The sequence below is a fragment of the Phoenix dactylifera genome, chromosome 2 (genome assembly GCF_009389715.1).
Source record: "Phoenix dactylifera cultivar Barhee BC4 chromosome 2, palm_55x_up_171113_PBpolish2nd_filt_p, whole genome shotgun sequence".
NCBI classification, from domain to species: domain Eukaryota; kingdom Viridiplantae; phylum Streptophyta; class Magnoliopsida; order Arecales; family Arecaceae; genus Phoenix; species Phoenix dactylifera.
Window position 1 is genome coordinate 2,566,478 of NC_052393.1, and position 11,847 is coordinate 2,578,324.

At 37.8% G+C, this 11,847-nt stretch overlaps 2 protein-coding genes across 2 annotated transcripts; one reads left to right on the plus strand and one right to left on the minus strand.

Annotated features, from left to right (window-relative positions):
- Positions 1-1,033: 1,033 nt before the first annotated feature.
- Positions 1,034-3,511, minus strand: LOC120104519. Its single transcript, XM_039115805.1, has 4 exons — positions 3,333-3,511; positions 2,136-3,186; positions 1,847-2,042; positions 1,034-1,119 (listed from the first exon to the last, which is right to left on the minus strand). Exons 1-4 carry the CDS (start codon positions 3,509-3,511, stop codon positions 1,034-1,036), a joined length of 1,512 nt encoding a protein of 503 aa, XP_038971733.1.
- Positions 3,512-4,903: 1,392 nt separating this feature from the next.
- Positions 4,904-10,026, plus strand: LOC103715425. The gene is made up of 4 exons (XM_008803035.4): positions 4,904-5,170; positions 6,951-7,179; positions 8,803-8,955; positions 9,269-10,026. Exons 1-4 carry the CDS (start codon positions 4,964-4,966, stop codon positions 9,940-9,942), a joined length of 1,263 nt encoding a protein of 420 aa, XP_008801257.2. The 5' UTR covers positions 4,904-4,963; the 3' UTR covers positions 9,943-10,026.
- Positions 10,027-11,847: the final 1,821 nt, after the last annotated feature.

Consider the following 11,847-nt stretch of genomic DNA (forward strand, 5'->3'; position numbering starts at 1 on the left):
GAAATGTGTTCCAAGCATAGTTTACTGTTTCCGTAGAATGAACATTTATGTGCCAGGCTTCTACAAGTGGATTCCAATCATACTTAGATGCGTTCCATTGCAATCCAATGAAGTGTGCACTAGTATGGAATGTGTGCCAGGATTCACAGATTGTATTCGAAGTTCACTTAACATGGTGCCATGAACTTTCAGTGAATTTTAACAGTGTGCCTTGGTGTACCATATTATATTAACACCTTTTATTTGCTATAAATACAGTGTTCCAGTACTAATAAACGGTGTGCTTCGGATTACTGTATGCTGCGTAGTACATATGACTGACATGTTGCACAACCAGAGGTGTGCCATGGTGTGCCAAGGGTTGCTTAGTACAAATCGGTATAGAGACACACAATCATCTGAATTTCAAGAAGCTTCTGTCTTATATTTGTCCAATATCATCAACAGTAAGAGTGTGCCGGGGCAAATGGCACACTAAAGTATCTGAAATTGTTTCAAAGCAACTCAAAAATCTGACATTGTCTAAAACAAGTGTGTTCCAAGCAATTTTTGTTGGGTGCAAACCTTAAAAAAATGAGTGCCAGGCTTTTATAAGTGTGCACACCACATACTGAAATGTGTTCCAAGCATAGTTTACTGTTTCCGTAGAATGAACATTTATGTGCCAGGCTTCTACAAGTGGATTCCAATCATACTTAGATGCGTTCCATTGCAATCCAATGAAGTGTGCACCAGTATGGAATGTGTGCCAGGATTCACAGATTGTGTTCGAAGTTCACTTAACATGGTGCCAGGAACTTTCAGTGAATTTTAACAGTGTGCCTTTGTGTACCATATTATATTAACACCTTTTATTTGCTATAAATACAGTGTTCCAGTACTAATAAACGGTGTGCTTCAGATTACTGTATGCTGCGTAGTACATATGACTGACATGTTGCACAACCAGAGGTGTGCCATGGTGTGCCAAGGGTTGCTTAGTACAAATCGGTATAGAGACACACAATCATCTGAATTTCTTGACGCTTCTGTCTTATATTTCTCCAATAACATCAACAGTAAGAGTGTGCCGGGGGAACCAGAGAACATTGCAATTCATTTCATTGACATCAATTTTTTCTGCAAAATTCTTCCACAACAAAATAAGAAGCAAATGACTACGACAAAAATAAAAAATTCAGATCTCCATACATTTCACCTAATCTCCAAAATATTTAGTCGATGGCCACATTACAAGTTCTTCTGTTGTGCCCAAGCTTTCCGCAGCGTCCACATTTTATATGACGTACTAACTCCCCTTGCGAAGGTCTTCTCTTTTTTTTTGGCCTACCTAGTCGAGTCTTTCTGATTGGGGGTAAAATATGAATCTCATCTGAGGCACTATAGGGCTCCTCGATATCAAGAATTGGACTAATAGCTTCGGCATATGTTGCTCTGTACATTTCAGTTTTGAAACAATTATCAGTGAAGTGGTACAGTGATCTACCAGCCTTCTCAATGCATGCACATGCATGCTTACATGGCATGCGGAATATGTGCCACTCGCCGCAAGAGCATTTGTTATTCTGGAGGTCAACTTCGCAAGAGTAGTTTGTATCCTTTACGTCATATATCATTATGTTTGACGTAAATACGGATAATCTCCGACCGTCTTCTGCATTTCTATGCAATACTTTCTCTGCATCTGGGCATAGATTTGTTTGAATATTGTAACCTCGATTACGCCGTTCATGCATCAATGTCATTATTTGAATCCTAATATGGTCAACCAACTGAGGCACGGGAAGATGGCGAGCCTCCAAGATCCAACTGTTGAAACACTCTGCCACGTTAGATGTCATAATACCCCATCGTGGACCTGGAAATACTGCATTTGCCCAATGCTTCGGATTTGCATGCAGGAGAAAAGATCTACTCCCTAGAGCATCTAATGTAAGCTTGCTAATTATTTTGTGGAAAACATTCAGCCTTGGAGTATAAGCAGCAGCATTTAGTAAATCGAGCAGCCTTTTTCTCTCACTTGCACAATAATGGACAAGCACCTGCATTAACAATAATAAAAGGATGAGATCATCAACATCCTAAATTAGTTAGATATATTCTATGCTGAAAATTAAAAATATGACTATACATACCTGATTCTTGAAGTTGTCTTTCACATGACGGAAACAATAGGAGTGGTAACTACCAGGAAAGTACTTCGGCACTGATTTAATGATTCCTTGATGTCTATCCGTCATAAATGTGATCTGCTCACTTCGCCACTCAATGCAACTATAAATTGCTTCTTTCAAATTTCGACAAAACCAGTCCCAATTGTCATCAGTCTCCGTATCGACCACACCGTAAGCAATAGGAAACATATCGTCGTTCGCATCTTTGGAAGTGGCACCAAGAACTACTCCTCCATCCTTATGCTTTATAAATGTTCCATCCATAAAAATCAAAGGTCTACAACCTCTTATGAAACCCACTACTGAAGCATGAAATGAAATGAATAGGCGTCTGAATCGACCTTCAATAGTTTCATACTCCGCTATGCTGCCAGGGTTGGTCTCAAGAATGGCATCGCAATACCAGCATATCCGGTCATAAGATTTTGATCTGTGACCATAAAGGTCCTTCATAGCCACCTCCTTGCCATGCCAAGCTTGATGATACGGCAATTCAACACCATATTCTCGACGAATATCCTTTACGATATCAGTCGGCCTATATAACGGCATATCTTGAAGTTTTTCTTTAACTATGTTTGAAACCCAACGTTTCGAAGCCTTAGGATGCGACCGGACTTGCAACCCTCCGCCACATGTATGCTGACTATTCATTTTTTTAATTGCAAAACTTTCTTGATTTCCAAGTCGGGAAGCATGGATACGCCATTCACATCCTTCGTATGCACATTCCACGGTCACTCGCAGGCGATCGTTCTTCACAAATACAAAATCTCTGCAATTTGCAATGCAAAAGTTGCGAATCGTGTCGCGAAGAGTTTCCACATCATTGAACTCCTGACCAACACCCTCAATAGAAGTTTTCCAAGCATCCAAAGAATTTCTTTGACTAGGTTGCTCTTCGATTGCCGCTCTTGTTTCTTCAACAACTCGACCGAAATTACTTGAGCTACCTTTTGAAAAAATTTTTGATCGGCAACTGCACTCAACATTTTGGGCTGGGCCACTATCCCTACAATAAGTTTAACAAAAATTCAGCATACTAACTATTAAATTAGTGATTAACATGAAAAAACTAATATGTGAAATATGCAATACAACAAAGAGTTAAACTAAGATTACCAAAATAGAAAAAGATGCAATTAACTACTGCATTACCTCATATCAATTACGACATCGGCTGCTTCGATCAAGCATGGAATATGACTAACAACCAACTCGATCACCGGCGCATTTAAGTTGACGTGTATTTGATGCATTTTCCGAACATCATTATCCCCCAGGAGCGAAACAACCATTCTAGACTTGTTTGGAATAAAATATTTAACTTCTACCATTGTATCAGACAGATGTCTCCACCTATCCACTATTTCTTTGTAAATTTGATCGAGATTTGTGTCTTCGGAGATGGAAATAATAAGAGCTTCGCCACCATAAGAACAAATAGCCATGAAAACAGGGCTATTTGTTTTTTTGGAAGCCATGACAATAGAAAAATGAAAAAAGGGGAAATGATTGAAGTTCCGAATGCTATTACAACAATGAAGCGAAGGGAATGCTGACACAGCAACTATTTCTCGAATATGATATCAGCAATGAGAGTCACACGTTTACGTCTCCAAACAGTATATGAGCAATGGCAGAAAAACATCAAGATAATCCAGCAGCTAAAACAGGGTTTTCATTTGATCAAAGTTGGGAAACAGAGGAGAAAAGAGGGATAGCAACTTTATTTGGAATATGAAATCAGCAATGGAAGTCACACGTTTATGTCTCTAAACACTATTTGAGCAATGGCAGACAGACAACAAGATATACCGGCTGAAACAGGGTTTTTCGTCCAAAAAAATTCGGGAAACATAGGAGAACAGAGGGATGCCTCAGTAAATTAAGAGAAATTGGAGTAGCAATTTAACCTCTATTACTATTGTGCAATGAAACCATTACCGCTAGATATCGAAAGGGACTCTAAGCAAACAAAAAAGGAGGAACCTGAATCTTCCGGAAATCACAGAATAGTATTTCAACCGGAATTTTCCACTTGATTATTTTTGGTAGAAGAAATATCCCTGAACAATCTGAACTTTTCTATCTTCCGCTTCAAAGTCTCCCCTTTCCGCTTCATTCTTCCGGATCCAAGAAGCAAAATCGAAGAATCCGAGCCATATCCCATGCGAATGATCTCCCCGACTCGCTGCCAATGGAGAAATCCAGTTTCTCCACGATTCCAATGGAGAATCCGAGCCATATTCCCCTCTTTGCGGTTCATTTCCTAACTGATTCCACATTTTCAACCTTAACGGCAACGAAAGGGCAGCTTCGGGAAAAAAGAAAAAAACAAACCTCTGTTATGGACCGGTAATTAAGATTATCCCTAATCGTGGACCGGTAAACATGGTTTGGGTCAACAGGGACTTAGCATTACACAGCAGTCAAGGGGAGGGTCGGGAATTAATTTACGCTTTATAATTTGTTCTATTTTAAATTTTTGAGATATATTTATACTAAAATTATACGAGTCATCTGATGTTGCAAAAAATAAAAATAAAAATAAAAATAAAAATAAAAAGCTGTGCTGGCGGCAAACTTTGCCGATCTTGTGCACTGATGCAACCCCGGCTGCCCAGCGAGCGTGAAATTGGACGCGGGCACGAGCATTGCAGCTAGTCAGAGTACGCCACGTGTCCCAATTGTATAATTTTCCTACAGCTAGAGTTGTATGGTATTTACGCTCGAAAGCTAGCTCCGTTTCTTCTGGGAGTTCAGGTTTAGGGCTTTGGGCGTCTTCGATGTGGCGAGGCGCGAGACTCGCGTGGAGGAGCTCCGCTGTGCGCCGGTTCTCCTCCAACGTCCGCCGGCTCCCGGAGGACGAGGGGGACTGGTCCTATTCCTCTGAGTGGTGGGGGACGTCCTCCGATGGCCGGACCGTCTTCCGATCGACGTCTGATTACGGAAATGGCGTCGTCTCCGTCGTCTCCTACCCTTGTTCAAGACCGGTGACCCCTCTATTCCTCTCCTTCCTTTATTAATTTTTTGTTATCTTTTTCTTTTAATTGAACCATCCAATGCGGTAAGAAAGCCCACAAGCTCGTGAAAAACCCAGCAGTTAAGAGCACTTTAGTTGTTGAGTTGGTGCCCGTATTGGGATCTTTAGTAAAATATGAGAACTTTGAAAGTGAATCGTGTTTGTACTGAGGGTTTTTTTTTTTTTTTAGGATTTATATATAGTTTTTGGCTTGCTGTTTGAAATTTATGTTGATATAGGATATATTGATACTTTTAGTTTAGGAAAATAACATCTTGATCTGTCCGAGTTGAATAAAATACCCCGTAAGTTTAAAAATTGGGACCATGAATCGATAAATTAATGTTGTAGCAACAGATACTAGAGCTCTCAGGTCTTGACCCTGGAATGGTAGAACTCCACAGTAGGAGTTTTACAGGTTAAATCGAAGTTGATGACAAGCAGATAAATAAAACCACTGAGTTGTAAATGTTTTAGATGAAGTCCTTAGCCATCATTACAGAAAAGAAACTCTCACACGTAGTCCGAAGAGTGGAGAACCAGATCATGGCTTTACATCGCATGCATGATGTTTCTTGAGCAATTATGCCACAGGAATAAATGAATGTGATACATTCTGATGCTAGCTTAGTGATGCAACCTACTTTCTTAAGGTACTCATGACCTCTGTCGTGAATGAAAGTGACAATAATAGTACATTTTTGAATTGCTCAGTTCAAGTTTCCTTATTTTGTTGAAGAGAATCCTATGAGGTGAGCTTTTAGGTACCAATTGCTTCCTTATCATATGAAAAGGCTTCCTTAGCTTCATTGATTATAAAGAGCAAAACACTTTAGTGGTACCAATTTCTGCGGAGAACTCATTGAACGGCGTGAGGTAGCTTTTTGAGGCTTTTTGTGTTCAAACAATTTTTGTATTGGAAGTACATGGCAGAACTGACATAACCCTCTGTGTTCAAATAGCAAGTTTCATTACAAGCAACTGTCAAATGCAGTGTGGGTTGACAAAAAATTTTTCATTATTTCACCAGTGGCTTTAAGGAGGATCTTGCATGATCAGTTGATAGTGTGACAAGCAATAAAAAGGATGAATGTAGTAAAATTTTCTTTTTTTGTTTTCAAACAAAGAAAAGATTTTAGGGGCTTCTTATCATCTGATGCACAGGAAATCTCTGGATATGCCTAATTATCTTGCCATACTAAATGAGTTTTACAAAATAAACATCAGAAGTAGATATAAACAATTTATAGTTTATTTTAATTTTACCACTTAGGCCTTTGGGATTGGTCTTTCGATTGCAACCCTTGCTTATATCGCTATTAGCTGGTATTTGTTCTCAACTTCATTCTTCTGTTGCCATGCCCTGCAGGCTTTATTTTGCCGTTCATGAATAGAATCTTTATCTGACCAACATTCCAAATGGTGTTTAAAACAATTAATAATAATCGTAATGAAGAAAAGAATTGATAGAGCTGGACTAAAAAAATTAAGTTTATCGATTTTAGGGTCTCGCATTTCTCAATCATGTTAGCACTCTTTTTTTGCATTAGGAATATAAAATAAGGCCGAGGAAAACTGAAATAACAGGTTTGAGTAGAAGGTTTTTAAGTTGCACATTTTTGTGTTGGAAGTGTTTACATGATCAAGATAGCTCAAGTGATAAGTTTACAGGACTAATGCTTCTTATTGTGCATTATTCTAAGGCCATCTACTTATAGTGCTTTTCTTTCCTTATATGTGTACCTTTTCAGGCTCCAATGCAATGGCCAACAATAGAGAGATGGCTCGAGCAAAGATATGCAAAGAGTCATCCAGAATTTGAACATGATGGGAAGATTAGGATACTTGGTTATGAATGGCGTGTGCTTAGCTTTAATGGCAACACTCGCCAAAGCACAGCTAAAACTATGGTCACTTACAGAAAATCAGACCCTGCATCATTGTATTTGATGCAGCAGCCACATTGTCTGGCTGTACCATGTAAGTTCCTTCACTTGATTTCAAATGTAATCTTTATTGTAATTTATCAAAACAACATACATTTCCTTGCCCATTTTTAAAGGTTTCTCTTTGTATGTCAGATACTTGTTGATTTGATCTGCTTTGTTGCAAAAATAATCATGCTGCATGTATATGCTATTAGTAAGATGCTTTCATCGTGATGAGGTTTTACATTATACAGTAGGATTGTTGCACTACATACGTGCTGCATGATTATGGTTATTGTTAATCTTCTTTCCTCATGAGCGTAATTAAGAGTCAATTTTGGGTATCCTTCTATGGTAGAACTTAATCCTGGCTGTATCTTATCCTTTTTGCACTTCTAGCAATAATGGAGAGTGGTGCATGGTTCTCTTGCACCTTTCTTCTTTGTCATATATGCTGTTGTGGTAAGCTTATGATGGATTTTGAACTTGATTATGTGGTCATATGTTTCCAGAATTTGGTAGTGTTTGTTATATGTAATAAAATTATGGAATCTCCTTTTATCCTGTAACAAGAACCTTATTCTGTCTCTAGTAAATGAAGGTGCTTATTACTCAGTAACTGGAGTCCAGCAAGATGGAATCATTCAAGTAAAAGGAAATTGCAGTTTGGTCAATAGCTAATTTGGCCATAATTTAGGTTGCAGAATTTTGATTGAAGATAACAATTATAATAATTGAACCAAGGTTGGAAAACCCAGCGAGCCAACTCATGACTCGGCTTAGTCGAGTCAAAAACTAAGGCTACCAAGTCAAAAGCCAAGATCACGTGAATAGTATTAATAAATAAATAAAAGTAGAGTGTTTCGTGACTTGGTTGAATCGGTGAGTCAAAAAAATCGATTGAGTCATGTTCTTATATTCGTTTTCGGCAAGACTTTAACTCGGCCGGGTTAGAATGAGTCGTTGCTATGCTAGGGGATGACAACAATGCCAATGACGAATAAGATCAAGGAGACATGGTTGTGGGAGTTGAGGGTCAAGAATGTGATGTGAAAACATGATCGTATTTCTTTGCCAACAATGACGAGATGATTGTGATTTTTTTTTTCTTTGTCTGAAGGACTAGTTTAATCGCAAGTGATAAGAAAGAAGATGATGTTTTCCTTTTTGTGTTAAGTTGAAATTTGTATATTTTGTAGACTAAATGACTTGGACATGATTAATTCTGATAACTTGGAATGTTGGATGGCTATTTTTGTAATGCTATTCTCCCATTTGGTTTTGCATAGAGGCACTATTGATCTATAGTATTTGTATGTTCCTCCTTGTTTAGAATATTAGAACATACTAAATTCAAATTAATTGTAGAAGTTTAGGTCAGTCAAATATTTTTTTTAGTTACTTATGGAGAAGTGTTTTTTATATGTATGTATGTATATAATATATGTATGCATGAAGTACAACTCGCCCGAGTTGCCTAGTTGACTCGTCTGAGTGAAAAATTAGTAGAGGGTGAGTCAAGTCCAAGTCATCAGTTTTCCGACCTGGAATTGAACATGCCCAATTGCATTGCAGTTATTAATGCTTCTCTGAATGATTTGTTAATGTTTGATATTATTTCCTACTTCTTTATATATTTTTGATATTCACTTCAATCTGAAAAATGCTGTGGCAGATTTAAAAAGTATGGTATCCGCCGGCTTGATAACATTGACTTCTTCCACTTATGATCTCCCTGAGGCAGTTATTGGAAAGAGAACCATGAATATTCTGTGCATCGGTCATGGTGGTGGTAGTCTACCTTTATTCTTGGCCAGTAAAATTAAAGGTGAAGACTACCTTCCCCCTTTGTCCATAATTAATTGTCTCAATTTTATAATATCTACATGAAAAGAATTTTATCCTTTTCTTTTATGCACTTTAGTATTACGGGATCCTTTTTGCATATCTTTTAAGGATTTTGGGTTGACGTGCACATCACAAGATGAAAACTAAAATCTTCTTTATCCAATAATTTCTCGGTCTACAATAACTATCCTGTGCAAACTTCGCAGGCTCAACGTGTAGGCAATGATATCTACCGCAAGTTATTCTTTCCCAATTGCTAAATTCTACTCCTGATCACTGCTTGTTTTGTACAGGTGCTGTTGTCCACATCGTGGACATCGATCCGGTTGTTATCTCGGCCTCAATTCAGGCAATGGGTTTCCCTGCTTCTGCTGTCAAAACTGCAGATCAGATTTCGGTCGCACCACCTGCCCATGCTGACAGATTACTGTGGGATGGCATCCATGACCGGCTATTCCTCCACCGATCGGATGCTGAGGATTTTGTACTCAACAACCCTTACATATATGATTTAGTCTTTATCGATGCATACGATGGCGACGATATTTTCCCTCGCAAGTTGTGGGATTCAGATGGCCCTTTCCTCAGATCTCTTGAAAATAGGCTTCATCCTGCCCATGGGACTGTTGTGGTCAATCTGCACTCAGATTCAGAAGGCTTCGCTACTGATGCAAATGATTGCTCTTTTTCCGACAGCATTCTACCCATGAGCAGATATGTCTCACAAGTTTGCAGGGCTTATAAGGAGCATCTGGGTCTGGCGTTTTGTGTCCCCGTTCCGTGGCTTTGCAACGCCACTCTTGTTGCATGCAGGGGAACGGGGTTGTGCGCTGGCGAGGGGTTATTTGTTAATAGGGATATGGTTCTAAATACCCTCATTTCTAAATCTCGTTTGGTGGAAACTGTGCTTGACCTGCCATTTCCTTGCCTGCAATATGTCAAAGGAGGGTTCGTGTTGGTTGATTGATCTGCTTGGATGCAAGATTTTTTTTGTTTACATGTTCTTGCGTTGCCAAAAGTACGTTTAGACTTGTGATTAATTAGCTCTAAAGCCTAATCAGCAGGGTCACAAATTTGGGGGGCTGTCAAATGTTTTAAATTCAGAAAAAAAATATCGGAAAATTGCTGACAACATGTTTTATTACTAAATTGTTAAAATTTGTAATCTCTAAAATTTGCGAAGCGAGTTCTGAAACCTCAGTGCATCATCCTGGAGGGGAACTCAGTAGAGATGGTAGAGTGGATTCTACAGAAGAGGTTTGGGGTCCTCGACCATTTACTTCTAGAGGCTGCCAAGAGTATGCTGTTTTTCAGATTGGCCATATGTTCCGAGAGGCGAATAGATTTGCTAATTGAGCTGCTTTTTTTGCTGTTTATTATTTTGAAGATTTTCTTTAGACTTGCTGTGTATCTGTTCTTCCACTGCTATGGAGTATTTTGTCTTTTGATTCTGAACCCCCCCCCCCCCCCCCCCCCCCCCCCCCCCCAAAAAAAAAAAGGCGAAGTTGATGAGTAAATATAAAATATGTAAATATTCTGCCATAATTGATTTGTTTATCAAGAAGAATTGAAATAATCATCGAAGAGGAAATTATATCTGCTCTTATCAAGCTATATCTAAATTATAAATTAAATCTCTTTCATGAAGAGGTAGACAAAGGTGGCCCTATACTAGCAATATTAAGCATTGCTATCTGTATGCAGCAGCATGGTTTAATCTTTGCTTCAACGGTAGACAAAGGTAGACCAAGGTCTGTACATCTGACAGACCTTGGACTATTGTATTGTTTGCTGTATTAGGCCGGAACGGGCATAAGTACAGGATCTTGTGATCTTGAAAAAGTGAAATATATACTCCTACCAAAAAAAATTGAAATGTTAACAATATACATCAAATTATATGCAAATATTATAGTTAAATTGGAGAATCATGTGACGTGCAAATGGATATAAAGTTTGATGTGTTTGATTACAAAGAATTGTCTTTGATTAGCATATGATGAGAATTATGTTATGGAGGCAAGCATAGTCATTTGCAATTGTCTTGTTGCATACTAATATGACCATGCAACTGAGTCTATATTGTTTAAATACGGCTAATTAAAATGCCAATATTATGTAATTCATGGCCCATCAATAAAATAAATAAATTAAAAAAAAGACGACTAGGGCCAACATTGCAATGCCAATTCCCACGTCGATTCCTGCAATATATCTCATGACAAATGTCAAATTGAAAAGCCCAAGTGACTCGCTGGCGGTAGCTAATACACTAATACAGCTACCAACGGACTATACAGGGCAGGCATAGAGAAAAAAAAAAGAGATGACTTTTCTATTTTATTATATTTCCTCTAGTACTTATCTTAAAGAAAAAAATTAAAAGTCATAAATAGAGTTGTCGGTCCCATGAATAAAAAAAATCAAAAATAAAATAAAAATCGTGGTATATACTACATGGCCAAATAATATACATAAAGTGAATTAATTATTTAGCAAGCCAATATACTTATTTAGATAAATTGATACATAGTTTTTAGAATATGATGTTCACCAATACATAATATACAGTCAAATAATACACATTTATCAAATTAGGCCCTGTTTGGGGGAGCTGTTGGAAGTAGAGCTGTTGAAAGTAGAGCTTTTATAAAAAGCTGTTTGCTGTTTGGTAACTACATTTCTAAAGTGCTATGGTGCTTTAACATTTGTTTGGTAAACAAACTGAGAAAGTATTTTTGTATGACAAAATGACTATAAAGGACATTACTAGTATTATACAATAGTATATAATAAAATATAATATATATTAATACATAAATATATGATATAGTATAATATTAATGTAATGTAATATAATATTATTATAATA

Bases quoted from the DNA above. Each gene is read 5' to 3' on its own strand.
- LOC120104519 (XM_039115805.1), bottom strand. From the start codon at position 3,511: ATGGTAGAAGTTAAATATTTTATTCCAAACAAGTCTAGAATGGTTGTT. The intron at 2,043-2,135 runs GTATGTATAGTC...TTGTTAATGCAG, and splicing joins AAGACAACTTCAAGAATCAG to GTGCTTGTCCATTATTGTGC. The intron at 1,120-1,846 runs GTATTATGACAT...AGAATTTTGCAG, and splicing joins ATTTCCAGGTCCACGATGGG to AAAAAATTGATGTCAATGAA.
- LOC103715425 (XM_008803035.4), top strand. From the start codon at position 4,964: ATGTGGCGAGGCGCGAGACTCGCGTGGAGGAGCTCCGCTGTGCGCCGG. The intron at 7,180-8,802 runs GTAAGTTCCTTC...ATGCTGTGGCAG, and splicing joins ACATTGTCTGGCTGTACCAT to ATTTAAAAAGTATGGTATCC. The intron at 8,956-9,268 runs GTGAAGACTACC...TGTTTTGTACAG, and splicing joins CTTGGCCAGTAAAATTAAAG to GTGCTGTTGTCCACATCGTG.